General features: G+C 35.6%; 1 protein-coding gene and 1 long non-coding RNA gene across 2 annotated transcripts; both read left to right on the top strand.

Annotated features, from left to right (window-relative positions):
• Positions 1-4,910: 4,910 nt before the first annotated feature.
• LOC121224187 (uncharacterized) lies at positions 4,911-6,959 on the top strand. Its single transcript, XR_005921763.1, has 3 exons — positions 4,911-5,212; positions 5,904-5,989; positions 6,914-6,959. It is a non-coding gene; the product is annotated as an uncharacterized lncRNA (long non-coding RNA).
• Positions 6,960-12,430: 5,471 nt separating this feature from the next.
• Positions 12,431-13,306, top strand: LOC107963876 (uncharacterized). The gene has a single exon (XM_041106979.1). The coding sequence runs from the start codon at positions 12,633-12,635 to the stop codon at positions 13,152-13,154; it is 522 nt and encodes a 173-aa protein (XP_040962913.1). The 5' UTR covers positions 12,431-12,632; the 3' UTR covers positions 13,155-13,306.
• Positions 13,307-13,994: the final 688 nt, after the last annotated feature.

Here is a 13,994-nt window from a genome sequence, read left to right as displayed (position 1 = left end):
GTTAATGTTTAAATATGTGATGACTTCTGACGGTTAAAATTTTTGTTTTGGTTAGTAAATGGATCCCGGTGTAGAGAGAACCTTGGCGGATGACGTTGAAAGTGTAGCGGCTGCTCCTGCACAAGGGACGCCGCCTGTTGAACCTCAGTCATCTGCGAATAATCAAGGTGAGGGGGCTAAACAAGCCTTCTTTACCATGATGAATGAGTGGGTCGCGCAATATGCCCGAACCAATCCGGCTGTCCAACAATTCCCGAATTTGAATAATCCACCCCAAGAGCCCGTAATGCCATCAGTTGCTGATCCTGTGAGGCTGAGTAAACCACCTGTAGACTTGATTAGGAAGCGCGGGGCTGAGGAGTTCAAGGCCATAGTTACTGATGATGCCGAAAGGGCCGAGTTCTGGCTTGATAACACCATTCGGGTGTTCGATGAACTGTCATGCACACCCGATGAATGTCTAAAGTGTGCTATATCTTTGTTGCGAGACTCAGCCTACTACTGGTGGAGGACCTTGATTTCCATAGTCCCAAACGAACGAGTTACTTGGGATTTCTTCCAAGCGGAATTTCGAAAGAAATATATTAGTCAACGGTTCATCGATCAAAAGCGTAAGGAATTCTTGAAACTCAAGCAAGGCCGTATGACAGTATCTGAGTACGAACATGAATTCGTAAGGCTCAGTAGGTATGCCCGGGAGTGTGTAGCTGATGAGGTTGCTATGTGCAAAAGATTTGAAGAAGGATTGAATGAAGATTTAAAGCTACTAGTGGGTATTCTGGAGATAAAAGAATTCGTGACACTAGTCGAAAGAGCCTGCAAGGCGGAAGAACTTGGAAAGGGGAAGAAGAAGGCTGAATTTGAAGCTAGAGACTATCGTAAAAGATCGACGGGTAAAGCTCCGTTCTCAGCTGTAAAGAAGTTCAGGGAGGACACTAATAAGTCGATGATGACTGCGGGAATTTCCATCAGAGCACGACCATCGACGGACTCCCGAACTACTTCGGTAGCTAGTGTGGGCAATAATCGTCTAGAGAGACTTGAGTGTCCCCAATGTGGAAGACGACACATAGGTGAATGTTGGGGTAAGTCTATTAACAGGGCCTGTTACGGATGCGGTTCGAAGGACCACTTCATTAGAGATTGCACGGAGCTTGATGAGAAGAATAAGGTTCAAGGTGCAAGACCTAGTGGAGTGACAACTAGAGGTAGACCACCGAGAATTTTAGGAGGTAGGGGTGGTAGTCAGAGAGGGGTCTCTGATACGGCTGTTCGAGCCGAGAACCGTACTCCTGCTAGAGCATATGCCATTCGCGCACGAGAGGAGGCATCCTCCCCTGACGTCATCACTGGTACCTTCACTCTCTTTGATACTAATGTGATTGCATTGATTGACCCTGGCTCTACTCATTCATATGTATGTGAAACCTTAGCATCCAGTAAGACTCTACCTGTTGAGTCTACTGAGTTCGTAATTCGGGTGTCAAATCCCTTGGGTCGTTACGTGCTTGTCGACAAAGTGTGTAAGAGATGTCCCCTAGTAATTCGAGGTTCTTATTTTCCGGCGGACTTGATGCTTCTGCCGTTTGATGAATTTGATGTTATTCTTGGTTTGGATTGGCTGACCGCGCATGATGCGGTTGTGAATTGCAAAAGCAAGACTATTGATTTGAGGTGCGCAAATAACGAAGTAATCCGAGTTGAGTCTACGGATTTGGAGGGGTTGCCAGCTGTAATATCAGCAATGTTGGCCCAGAAATATGTAAGAAAAGGGTGCGAAGCATACCTTGCGTATGTACTTGATGATAAAGAATTAGAAAAGAAACCCGAAACTGTGCGGGTGGTTTGTGAATACCCGGATGTTTTTCCTGAAGAATTACCGGGTTTACCACCTGTTCGGGAGGTAGAGTTTGGTATTGAGCTTGTACCTGGAACTACGCCAATTTCGATAGCCCCGTATCGTATGGCACCAACCGAGTTAAAGGAATTGAAAGCTCAATTGCAAGAGTTGACGGATAGAGGTTTCGCTCGACCAAGTTTCTCACATTGGGGTGCACCAGTATTGTTCGTGAAAAAGAAGGACGGAACCATGAGGTTGTGCATTGACTATCGTCAGTTGAATAAAGTGACCATAAAGAATAAATATCCGTTACCGCGTATTGATGATTTGTTTGATCAATTAAAGGGAGCCTCAGTGTTTTCAAAGATAGATTTGAGATCGGGTTATTATCAGTTGCGGATTCGAGATTCGGACGTACCCAAAACTGCTTTCAGAACGAGGTACGGTCACTACGAGTTCTTAGTGATGCCATTCGGGCTCACTAATGCCCCTGCGGTATTTATGGATTTGATGAATCGGATCTTCAGACCCTATTTGGATCGGTTCGTAGTTGTGTTCATTGATGACATCTTGGTCTATTCAAGAGATGAGACCGAACATGCTGAACACCTGAGATTAGCGTTGCAAATTTTGCGGGATAAGCAGTTATATGCGAAGTTCAGTAAGTGTGAGTTCTGGTTAAGAGAGGTTAGCTTCTTGGGTCATGTGGTATCCGCATCGGGTATTCGAGTTGACCCGGGCAAAATTTCAGCCATACTTAATTGGAAGCCTCCAAGAAATGTTACCGAAGTTCGGAGCTTCCTGGGGCTCGCCGGTTATTACCGACGATTTGTAAAAGGTTTCTCGATGATAGCCACACCAATGACGAAGCTACTTCAAAAGGATGCTAAGTTCGAATGGACGGAGAAATGTCAGAAAAGCTTCGATCAACTGAAAACTCATTTGACTGAAGCTCCAATTTTAGTGCAACCTGAATCAGGCAAAGAGTTTGTCATTTATAGTGACGCATCCCTACTCGGGTTGGGTTGCGTATTGATGCAAGAAGGTCGAGTTGTGGCCTATGCGTCGAGACAATTGAAGCCACACGAGAGAAATTATCCAACCCATGATCTCGAACTAGCTCCATCGTATTTGCTTTGAAAATATGGCGACATTATTTGTTTGGCGAAAAGTGCCATGTATTTTCGGATCACAAAAGTCTCAAATATTTGATGACTCAAAGAGACTTAAATCTGCGACAAAGACGTTGGCTTGAGTTGTTGAAAGATTACGAGCTTGTCATTGATTACCACCCGGGAAAGGCTAATGTGGTTGCGGACGCCTTAAGCCGAAAATTGCTGTTTGCTTTACGAGCGATGAATGTGCACTTGTCTATTCTACCGGACAATGTGTTAGTAGCTGAATTAAAAGCCAAACCATTATTGATTCATCAAATTCGTGAAGCCCAGAAAGTTGATGACGAATTGGTTGCAAAACGGGCTGAGTGTGTTCCGAACAAGGAATCGGAGTTTCAAATGGATGACGATGATTGTTTGAGGTTCAGAAGTCGTTTGTGTGTTCCAAGGAATTCGGAACTTATTTCGATGATTTTGAATGAGGCTCATAGTGGCCGAATGTCTATCCACCCGGGTAGTACTAAAATGTACAACGATCTAAAACGTCAATTTTGGTGGCCGGGCATGAAACGAGACATTTCTGAATTTGTTTCAAGGTGTTTGATATGTCAACAAGTAAAAGCGGAACATCAAGTGCCATCTGGATTACTTCAGCCAATCATGATACCCGAATGGAAATGGGATCGAGTGACAATGGACTTTGTGTCTGGGTTACCTCTGACTCAGAATAAGAAAGACTCGGTCTGGGTTATTGTTGATAGATTGACCAAGTCTGCTCATTTTATCCCTGTCCGTATAGATTTTTCGCTCGATAAATTGGCAGAAATATACATCTCCCAAATTGTTCGATTGCATGGTGTACCTATTTCTATCGTGTCAGATAGAGACCCAAGATTTACATCGCGATTTTGGAAGAAATTGCAAGAAGTTTTGGGTACCAAGCTGCATTTTAGCACTGCTTTTCACCCCCAAACCGATGGTCAATCTAAACGAACAATTCAGATACTCGAGGATATGTTGAGATGTTGCGTCTTAGAGTTCTGTGGTTCATGGGAAAGATATTTGCCTTTGATTGAATTTGCTTATAACAATAGCTTTCAATCAAGCATTAAGATGGCACCTTACGAGGCTTTATACGGTCGCAAGTGCCGTACCCCATTATTTTGGACTGAACTTAGTGAAAGTAAAATTTTTGGGGTTGACTTGATTAAGGATGCCGAGCAGAAAGTCTGAGTAATTCGCGAAAGTTTGAAAGCCTCTTCGGATCATCAAAAGTCGTATGCGGATTTGAAAAGAAAAGACATTGAATATCAGGTTGGAGATAAAGTATTTCTCAAAGTTTCACCCTGGAAGAAGGTGCTTAGATTTAGTCATAAGGGCAAATTGAGTCCGAGGTTCATCGGTCCGTACGAAGTGTCCGAACGAGTTGGACCAGTTGCATACCGATTAATTTTACCCCCTGAGCTTGAAAAGATTCACAATGTTTTCCATGTCTCGATGCTTCGACGATATAGGTCCGACCCGTCACACGTAATCACTCCATCTGAGATCGAGATTCAGCCTAACTTGAGTTATGAAGAAGAACCGGTTCGCATTTTGATGCGTGAAGTAAAAGAGTTGCGAAATAAGAAAATCCCATTAGTGAAGGTGTTGTGGCATAAACACGGAATTGAAGAAGCCACTTGGGAACTTGAGGACTCTATGAAGGATCGATATCCAAAATTATTCACCGGTAAGATTTTCGGGGACGAAAATTTCTTGAGTGGGGGAGAGTTGTGACAGCCCAAAATTGACCCTAGTCGGGAAGTGGTTTCGGGACCACAAAACCGAGTTACAAGAAAATTTATTTTAATTTTAATTGCATATATTAAATGTGGTAGTGTATGTGTGGAAATAATAAAGGTTTAAAATTAGCCTTAGGAATGTGGATTTTCATGAAAGGACTTAGTTGAGAAATTTAGAAAAGATGATAGATAAATTGAAAGGATTAAATAATAACAAGGTGAGAAAGTATGGATTTGCATGTCAAAATGCCCTTAATTCATGAAGTGGCCGGCCATGTGATGATGGTCCTCCATTAAGTCAAGTTAAATACAATTTTATAATGGTAAATGATAAAATAATCTAAATAGAAACATAAATTAATAAGAAATGGAAGGTGGGAGAGTGTCATCTTCTCCTTGCAAAACCGAACATAAAGGAAGAAGGAAAGAAAAATGGTTAAAAAGCATTCGGTCAACTTAAGGGATTAATCAAGGTAAGATTGCATGTTATTTTTCATTAAATTTTGTTAAATTTAGTTAATAGACAAATCCATATTATAACCCATAGGGTGATTTCTCTATTTGGTGAAAAAAAAAAAATGGGCATTCGGATGTGATCGTTAGATGTTAAGAGGATAGTGTTTGATGCTTTGGAATGGAATATTAGAAAGATGAGTAATGAAATAGCTAATAGATATATGAACCTTGGTATGATATTATGGATAGATGTGAAGTTTTTGGTAGTAGAAACATTCGGCCAAATTATTATGTGGAGGAACTATGTGCTCAAATGAAATGAAAAAAAATGATATTGCATCGAAATTGTATATTCGGCATTTAAAATTAAGTACATAGGTGATGTTAGATTGATCTTGCATATTCGGCTATATAGTATGCACATTGGTGAAATTTCTTTGATTCTATACAATCGACCAAATGAGGAGGTTGGTTTACAAAGTTGAGTTTGATTCATAATTATGTATATTTGAATGTAATCATATTTGGCATAATATTATTTTGGAAGGGATAATACATTTGGCTTTGAGATATAATATGAACATTAGTTGAGACTTGGATGTCTTGAACAAGGATGATTGTAAAAAAAAAAATGGAATTATTAAATTTATATATATATAGGTATCTTGCAAGGTAAATTAAATTACTAAACTTATTTATTTAATCAAGCTCAAGAATCCAAAGGAGGGGAATCAAGCAAAGGCAAAGCAAAGAATATTGAGTAGTTGATTGGGAATCACTTCATCCGACCTAAGGTAAGTCATTAAGCATATATTTTGTATCAATTTAAATGGTTATAACGTCTATGTAATGATGCTGAATGGAACGATAAATATATATATTTATACATGTATGCATGGGGTGATGAAAGTATTGAATAAAAAGAAAAGAGGTGAGATGAATTGAGTTGTTGGTTTAGGCACTAAGTGTGCGGGTGTAAACATTTATGATCATGAGATTGGCACTAAGCGTGCGGGTTTAAATTGTACAGCACTAAGTGTGCGAGTTTACAGTACATGGCACTAAGTGTGCGCGGTTGATTATTAAGCACTATGTGTGCGAACCCAATATATATTTTCTATAAATTATTTACATTAAGGGTGCGACTTTACCGAGTCGATTTTGGACAGCGGAAAAAGGTAAGTGTGCGAACTTGAAATGCATGGTACTAAGTGTGTGAGTTTAAAGTGCATGGCACTGAGTGTGCGTGGGTGATTACTAAACATTATGTGTGCAACCCAATATATATTTTCCATAAATTATTTACACGAAGGGTGCGGCTTTACCGAGTCAATTTTGGACAGCGGAAAAGGTAAGTACCTTGAGTTCATGGCTAATAGGCGCTATGTTTATATTTGGAGTTGAGCTTGGTAAGTTTTGAACCTATGTGACGATTATAGTTGAAGTCACGTACATAAGGTTCATTGTGGAATAGGTGAAAGTTCGTTTAATTGTATGATTATAACGAAAATAAAATGATGTATGAAAGGTCAATGTAGGACTTGGTATGAGATTGAACCATAGGGTTTAAGGAACTATGGTATAGTTTGGTATGGATGGAGTACTTAACCTCATTTCATTGTTTCCTGTTGTGATAATTTTATTAATGGATGGTTGTGGAATGCTTATGGCTTACTGAGTTATATACTCATTCGGTGTTTGCTTGTCACCTATTCTAGGTTTCTTGGACTCGTCTCTTTTTGCGTGATCGTGCCGTCGTCGAAGTCATCACACCGGCTAGCAACCTTTGGTACTTTCTTCTTAGTTGGTCTAGGAGAACATTTCGGCATGTATAGGCTATTATGTTATGTTTGAACTTTGGTATGTAAACTTTTAGCCATGCGAAAATGGCATAAATGTTCGGTTGGATTTTGTTTTATAACGTTAGGTCGTAAGTCTTGGTAATACGATCTTTATGTCATGGTTGATTATTTTTGGTGTTAAAATTTATGTTATGGCAAAAGTGTAGTAAGGGGGGGATGTTTGACAATGATTAGCCTTTGGTATGGCTAGTCATGATTATAATTTTGTGATATGTATGATGAATTACTAGTTAGATCAATAAGAAATCACTAAATGGACATAGTTGCTTCAGTAACAGATGCTGGCAGCAGCAGTGACGTGGGATTGAAAAATTACAAAAATTAGTAGGAATGGAATTAAATAGTGGATAAATTATATAATCGAAGCTCGATGAGTCTATTTTCATATAGAAGTAACGAAACAATCATATGGACAGTATGTTAAGAGATATTCAGGTTCTCGCGAGACAGGGCCAGAACGGTTTCTGGGTTCCCTGTTCCGACTTTGTAAATTTATTATGAATTAACCAGAGATAATTAGGAGCCATGCCATATATGTATAGATTCCTCTTTGAGTCTAGTTTCTATAGAAATAAACGGCATCAGTATTGAAGCTCTGTACAGGGAGATATCTAGGTCGTAATGCACAAAGGTCAGTGTAGTCGACCCCAGTAACATGGGAGACTTTGACTAATAAACTGTACTAATTGGCCCGACCAAAAATTCTAGAAAAAATATGTAGATGGGCATATGAGTCTAGTTTCATGGAAAATTCACAGAACTGGATTTCGAGTCCCAGAGCTCAAGATATGATTTTTAAAGTGACTAGTACGCAGATTGGCAGCTTGTCTGGAAAAATTTTTAATAAGTAGTTTGAAGTTGTTAACACCTCGTGTTCGACTCCGGCGACGGTCTCGGGTTCGGGGTGTCACACACCACGTGAGTGACTTTCCACTGCATCGGAACCAACTTTCAACACAATTTAATCGAGTACCAAAAGAATTCTTATATCCACGAGACGGGTTGGACTTGAACGATTTCTTCCCGTCTCCATCTTGCTTCCAATTCGATTTTATTCCATGGTTTTTGAATTTTATGTTAAAAATATTCTTTCAATCCAAATCAATCCATCTTGAAATATTACATTATATTTATATTATTGTCATAGAAAACTTCATAAACTCGAAATCTGACCCGGTCACATGAAATGGAAAGTCTGATCCATTTCAAGGCTAGTCAAGGCCTCACAAGATGCCTCACCACCTTGCGAAGTGACATGCCTCACTATTTCATGGGATCACTTTGACGGGCGACTCGTTTCACAAGCAGCTAAGGCCTCGTGAAATGCCTCACCACCTTGTGAAGTGACATGCCTCACCACTTCACGGGATCACTTGTTCCATTTCGCGAGCAATCAAGGCCTCGTGAAATGCCTCACCAGCTTGCGAAGTGTCATGCCTCATCACTTCACAGGATCACTTCGCCCGACTCGTCTCACACCTCCTCACAAGTCCACCTCGAAAATGATCATTTCGCCACCACCATCTAGTCACCTCGCCTCACTGTCTCACGAGGTCATAAATTGTCTGTCACTACCACCAGCGAGGTGTGATCATCTCACCTCCTTGCAGGAGGAGACATGTTTTAGGGTACATGTCCAGACTAAGGGGGTGAAAATGTCTTGCGCATGGCACCTAACGGTCCCCTTATACATCACATCAAGGAACTGTGCCTTATAAATATGAAAATGATGCTCCTAAGAAATAGAGGACAAGAGAGAACCTCAACAATTATATTGCTTTTTAAAATATTAAATATAATACATATTATTAAAATTTTAAAATATATATCTAATTAAAATATGAGAAAAAAATTGATTCATTATTAGTAAAGTTTTTAAATTCCACAACAATTTTTTAATGATGCTTGTGTAATAAAAAAAATACACTCCATGGCATGTGTCTGTTTTAATTTATTTTAAATTTTTTAATATTCCCTCAGGACACATGACAACATTTCTCTACTAGCAATACACCCAAAATTTTAAAATAAATTAAAATAAATTAAAAGAGTTTGTTAAAGTTTTAAAAATTCTAATTAAAATGTACAAAATTAATTATAAAATAAAAAGTGTATTTTAATAAAATTTCAATGCAAAATGTTTAGGCTTTCATCTAAACCTAATCTAGACCTCAATTGAATTTGAACTTTTTTATTAAAAAAACTATCCTAAACCAAAAGTTAAAATAGTCCAAAAGGGTTAGGTTAGGTTGGAATTTGACAAGTTAGGTTGGAATGTGATTAGGTAGATTAATACTAGAGCTGAGCAAGAAAAATAAAAAAATTGATTTAAACTAAGGTGTTTGGACAATTTATGAGATATAAGCTAAAAAAATCATGGTTGCTCAAACTGAACTGAAGTCTATTTTTATTTAATTTATAATTGATTTTATTTTTATGATGTCAACATAAATAATTTTTACTTAAAATAGGAAAAAAGTTCTATATAAAATTATTTTCAAATAAATTATATAAAAGATATTGATTTTTTTTTACTTAAACGGATATTGTTTTTTAAAAATATTTATGAAAATGACTAAACTTCATTAATAATATTCAAAAGCTATAAAAGAAAACTCATTTTATCAAAATAAATTTAAATTTTCAAAACAAGAAATTAATATGAAAAAATTGAGACTCGGATCGAACCAGATTATAATGGGTAGTTTAAAAAATTCAAAAAATTCGATAAATTCGAACCAATATCACCCCAAACTAGCATTGTAGCTTAAAAAAACATAAATGAGAATCATAAAATATGGTAAAAAGACATTTTCGATTACTCTCAATTTCGATATTGAGTAAATTGTTCCCTCTCAAAAAAATTAAAGCAATTTAATAACTATCAATTTTGAACATGAACATCGAAGGACGATTAATCACAACATTAATATTTTTCGTCAAATTTACATAATTTTAATTGGTATAATAATAAATTTAGTATTCAAAATCTATAATTTTTTGTTTATATATATGCAACTATTGGTAGTGATGTTGTAGCAATGCTGCAACAACATGACGATTTATTAATCCAGAATCAACAAGTTATAGGCTTCTCTCGAAGTCACTACGTTCAATTTTTTAATCAATTCAACATATGTCTGTAAATAATTGAAATATTATATATTAAGTCTCTAATTGAGTTGGAACTCAACACCAACTCAACATAAAAAATGGTTGGAATATTTTTTTATATATAAAGTAAGTTACACTATTATGAGGGTATTTTTGTCATTTTAAGATATTTTATATACAATCTATAAAAATTTACGCATAATGTAATTTAAACTTAGAAGACAATGAATTTATAACTTTTAATTTTACCATTTTCAATCAAAACTTGATTTGATTTTTATATGAACTTTTAATAAATATATGGCTTAATGATAAATTTTGGTCGCTAAAGTTTATATATTTTGTCAAAATTATTCTAATTGTATTTTTGAGCTTTTTTTGCCATCAATCTTTGATTTTTTTTCAAATTATTTTTTTAACATATTTAGTGGATAAATTCAATGTTTCAATCTTTCTTTCTTTTTCTTTTTAAATGTTTTCAATTTTTCATATGTTTATTTTCTGTGATGTTTTTTTACTGAGTTAATTTTTTAGATAATTACGTTTAAGAGTTATTTTTTTAATTTCATGTATTATTTATTTATTTTATTATTTTTCACATGTAATTATCTTATAGGGTTATTTAAGTAATAAATTACATCTCATTAACAATATTCCACATATGAAATTCTACATTCCCCATAAACTTTTTTATCGATACTTTCATCAAATCTATTAGAAAAAAAGTTAAAAAAAAAAGAACAAAAGTTGATGGCTAAAAAAAACTTAAAAATACAATTAGGATCATTTTAAAAAAATATATATAAACATTAGTAACCAAATTTTTCATTAAACCTAAATATATTTATTACATAAAATTTTAACTCATATCACGAGTATTCGATAATCTAATATATATATATATAAATAGATTAATTAAGTTAGAATCACAAATTAATCAAATGTTAACTCACTTGAAAAAAGTATAATTCTTTTAAAGATAATAATAAAACATTAAAATCTTTTAATATTCTTTATAAGCTTATTAAAAAACTATTTTAAAAAATATAATATTAAAATTTAAACCTTAATCCTTCATGGCATTAATCAATATCCTAAGGGAATGTTTACTTTTATAAATTTATAGATAAATATATTTTAAATTTTATGTATTGATTTGATTATTAAAGTGTTCATTGTATCAAACATAATTTAAAATTAAGTTGTGCTAATCATGTTACTATTAAAGTTTTATTCTTCTCTTATAATTCATAAAAAATAAATAAAATATATTTTCATTTCATATTTTCTTCCTTTTATCCACGAAGTGTGAGATAATCTAGTAGATTTTAAATGCGTCTAAAATCTAAAAAGGTGTGAATTAATTAATTAAGAAAATTGAATTTCACAAGCAAAACGTGAATTAGAGTTCCAGTTCAACACCCCCCCAAAAATTCTCGTCTAGCGATACGTCGAGGATATGTCCAAAGATCGAGCCAGCTAGCGATACGCCGAGGATATGCCCCACTTCACGTGCGATCCCGCTCGTTACCTTTCATTAAATGGCTGTAAGCCACGTGTTAATGGTGGGCCACCTTTACACGTGTCGAAATCCTCTTTCATTTAGGAAAGGGGACCACTCCCCTGTCCTCCTTCCTCGAACCAGAACGCCCCCACTCTAAAACAATTTTTCACGTCACGACAAAACCAAGTAAGAGACAAAATTCGTTTTCCCAACTTTGCCCCTCACCCTAGCTTGCTAACCTTCCACGTGGCGCCCATCTGTGGTTGTCGTATACCCACGTGTCATTATCATTCGGGTCCAGTTAAAAACTCCGGGTGTTAGGGAAATAGCCTAGTTGTAGAGTTAATTTGGATAAAAACAACTCAGTGAGAAAAAAGTCAAATACTTGAACGAATCACGAAAGTTTATCCACTTTCAACGGTCCGATTGGAAGGATATTTTTGAAGTCGTGGAAGTTGAAAACACTGGATCATAACTGCCGCAACCGTATTTTGCTTGATGTTTTTTAAGTTACATGTTGAGTTTTATAAATTATTAAAAATTGATTATTTTGTATTTTCTATTATTAAATTTGAATTTTCGACAAACAATTTAATTAATTCGAATAATAAAAACACTCAAATCTAATAAAAATAAAAAATGGATTCAGATTTCAAGATCATTTTGTGAATTTATATAAATTGATGAGCTTCCCTGAAAATGACGGGGTGTTTCTGTAATTTTATGAGCTGTATTTATTTATTTATTTTTAATTTTAAATTGAGCGAGCCACCCTTATCCATTATGGAAGCCAACCTTTATAAAAGCAGATCGAAATGATCAGAAAACCAAAGAGGAAACTCAAAACCAAATAATTATTTTCAAAAAAAAAAAAAACCCGCAGGAGAATTAAACAGAGGGAATACTAACAAGAGAAGAGGGAGTTTGGGAGATTTCCTTTTTCTTTTTGAATTTTTGATGGCGAGCAGCAGAGGCTATTACTCGAGACCGAACTACCGGTTTCTATCCAGCGATCAACAACTGCAATCGACGTTGAGCCACGACTCGGCGTCGGCATTTGAGTTAGACGAGTCAGATATCTACAACAACGGTGTCTCGACTCGCTCCGACTCGCCTGAGTTCAGGTCCACCAGTCGAGTGGCGAAGAAGCAGTCCAACAAGCGCTGCGGTGGAGGGAATTCCGTCGTCGGAGGGGCGCCGGCCTCCCTGCCGGTCAACATACCGGACTGGTCGAAGATCTTGAGGGAAGAGTACCGAGATAATCGGAGGAGATCGGAGAGCGACGATAATGACGTGGAAGCTGATGATTGGTCGGAAGGAGGTGTCAGGATTCCGCCTCACGAGTTTTTGGCGAAGCAAATGGCGAGGACGAGGATCGCGTCGTTCTCGGTTCATGAAGGGGTAGGGAGGACTTTGAAAGGAAGAGATCTGAGGAGGGTCAGAAACGCAATTTTTGAAAAAACAGGGTTCCAAGATTAAATATAATATAAAGAGTGAGAAATTTATTTCTTTTCCCCCATATAAGTTTTTTTTTCCACTGTGATATGATCAAGAGGATCATTTCCAAATTTCCAATCGTGTAATCTAACTTGGAGATTTTTATGAAATTTTCCAGAGAAATTTTCGATTTTTTTTCAATTTCAATTTTAGAATTCGAAAGAAAAGAATGTGGTTGGAGGCTTTGAGGGTATTTTGGGTAAGAAAGGAAAATTGGGCCGTCGGAATTAATTAATTGGTGAGGTTGGGTGAAGAAAAATAAGAGGCTACAAATACAACCGCTAGGCAACATCGAATGATAGTTGAAAATTATTGTTGTTGAAATTTAGATTGTCCAATCTACCCTTTAACTAGTTTCAACTTCATTCATTTTATGTTAATAAGTCGAGAATTATATATATTTTTAGAGTAAAAATTCTATATATTTGATCATTAAAAATTATATATATTTTTAAATGTAATATAATGATTATTATCATAAAAAGCTTTTCAATTTTACAAACTAAACTTAAAATAAATATTTATATATATTTTTTACTTTTTAGACCTCAAAAATTCAATTTTTTTATGTAAAAGTCCAAGAGATAATAATTCATAATATAATTATGGTATTTTTAATCTTCACAAACAAAAAAAATAATAGTATAATTCATAGTATTATTTATATTTGTTAAATAATAATTTTAAAAAAGAAAAAGTAATGTAATGTAAATTTTATTTATTATTAGGGTATGTTTGATAAATCATTAAAAATGAAAGTTTTTAATATTTAATTTTTTTAAAAGTGATTATTTGATATATCATCTATGGAGTTTTTTATAT

Source organism: Gossypium hirsutum, chromosome A03, assembly GCF_007990345.1.
Source record: "Gossypium hirsutum isolate 1008001.06 chromosome A03, Gossypium_hirsutum_v2.1, whole genome shotgun sequence".
In the NCBI taxonomy this organism is placed as follows: Eukaryota; Viridiplantae; Streptophyta; class Magnoliopsida; order Malvales; family Malvaceae; genus Gossypium; species Gossypium hirsutum.
Note: the sequence above shows the minus strand (reverse complement) of the source record. Positions and strands in the feature narration are given on the sequence as shown.

Coding starts and splice junctions, on each gene's coding strand:
- LOC107963876 (XM_041106979.1), top strand. CDS start 12,633: ATGGCGAGCAGCAGAGGCTATTACTCGAGACCGAACTACCGGTTTCTA.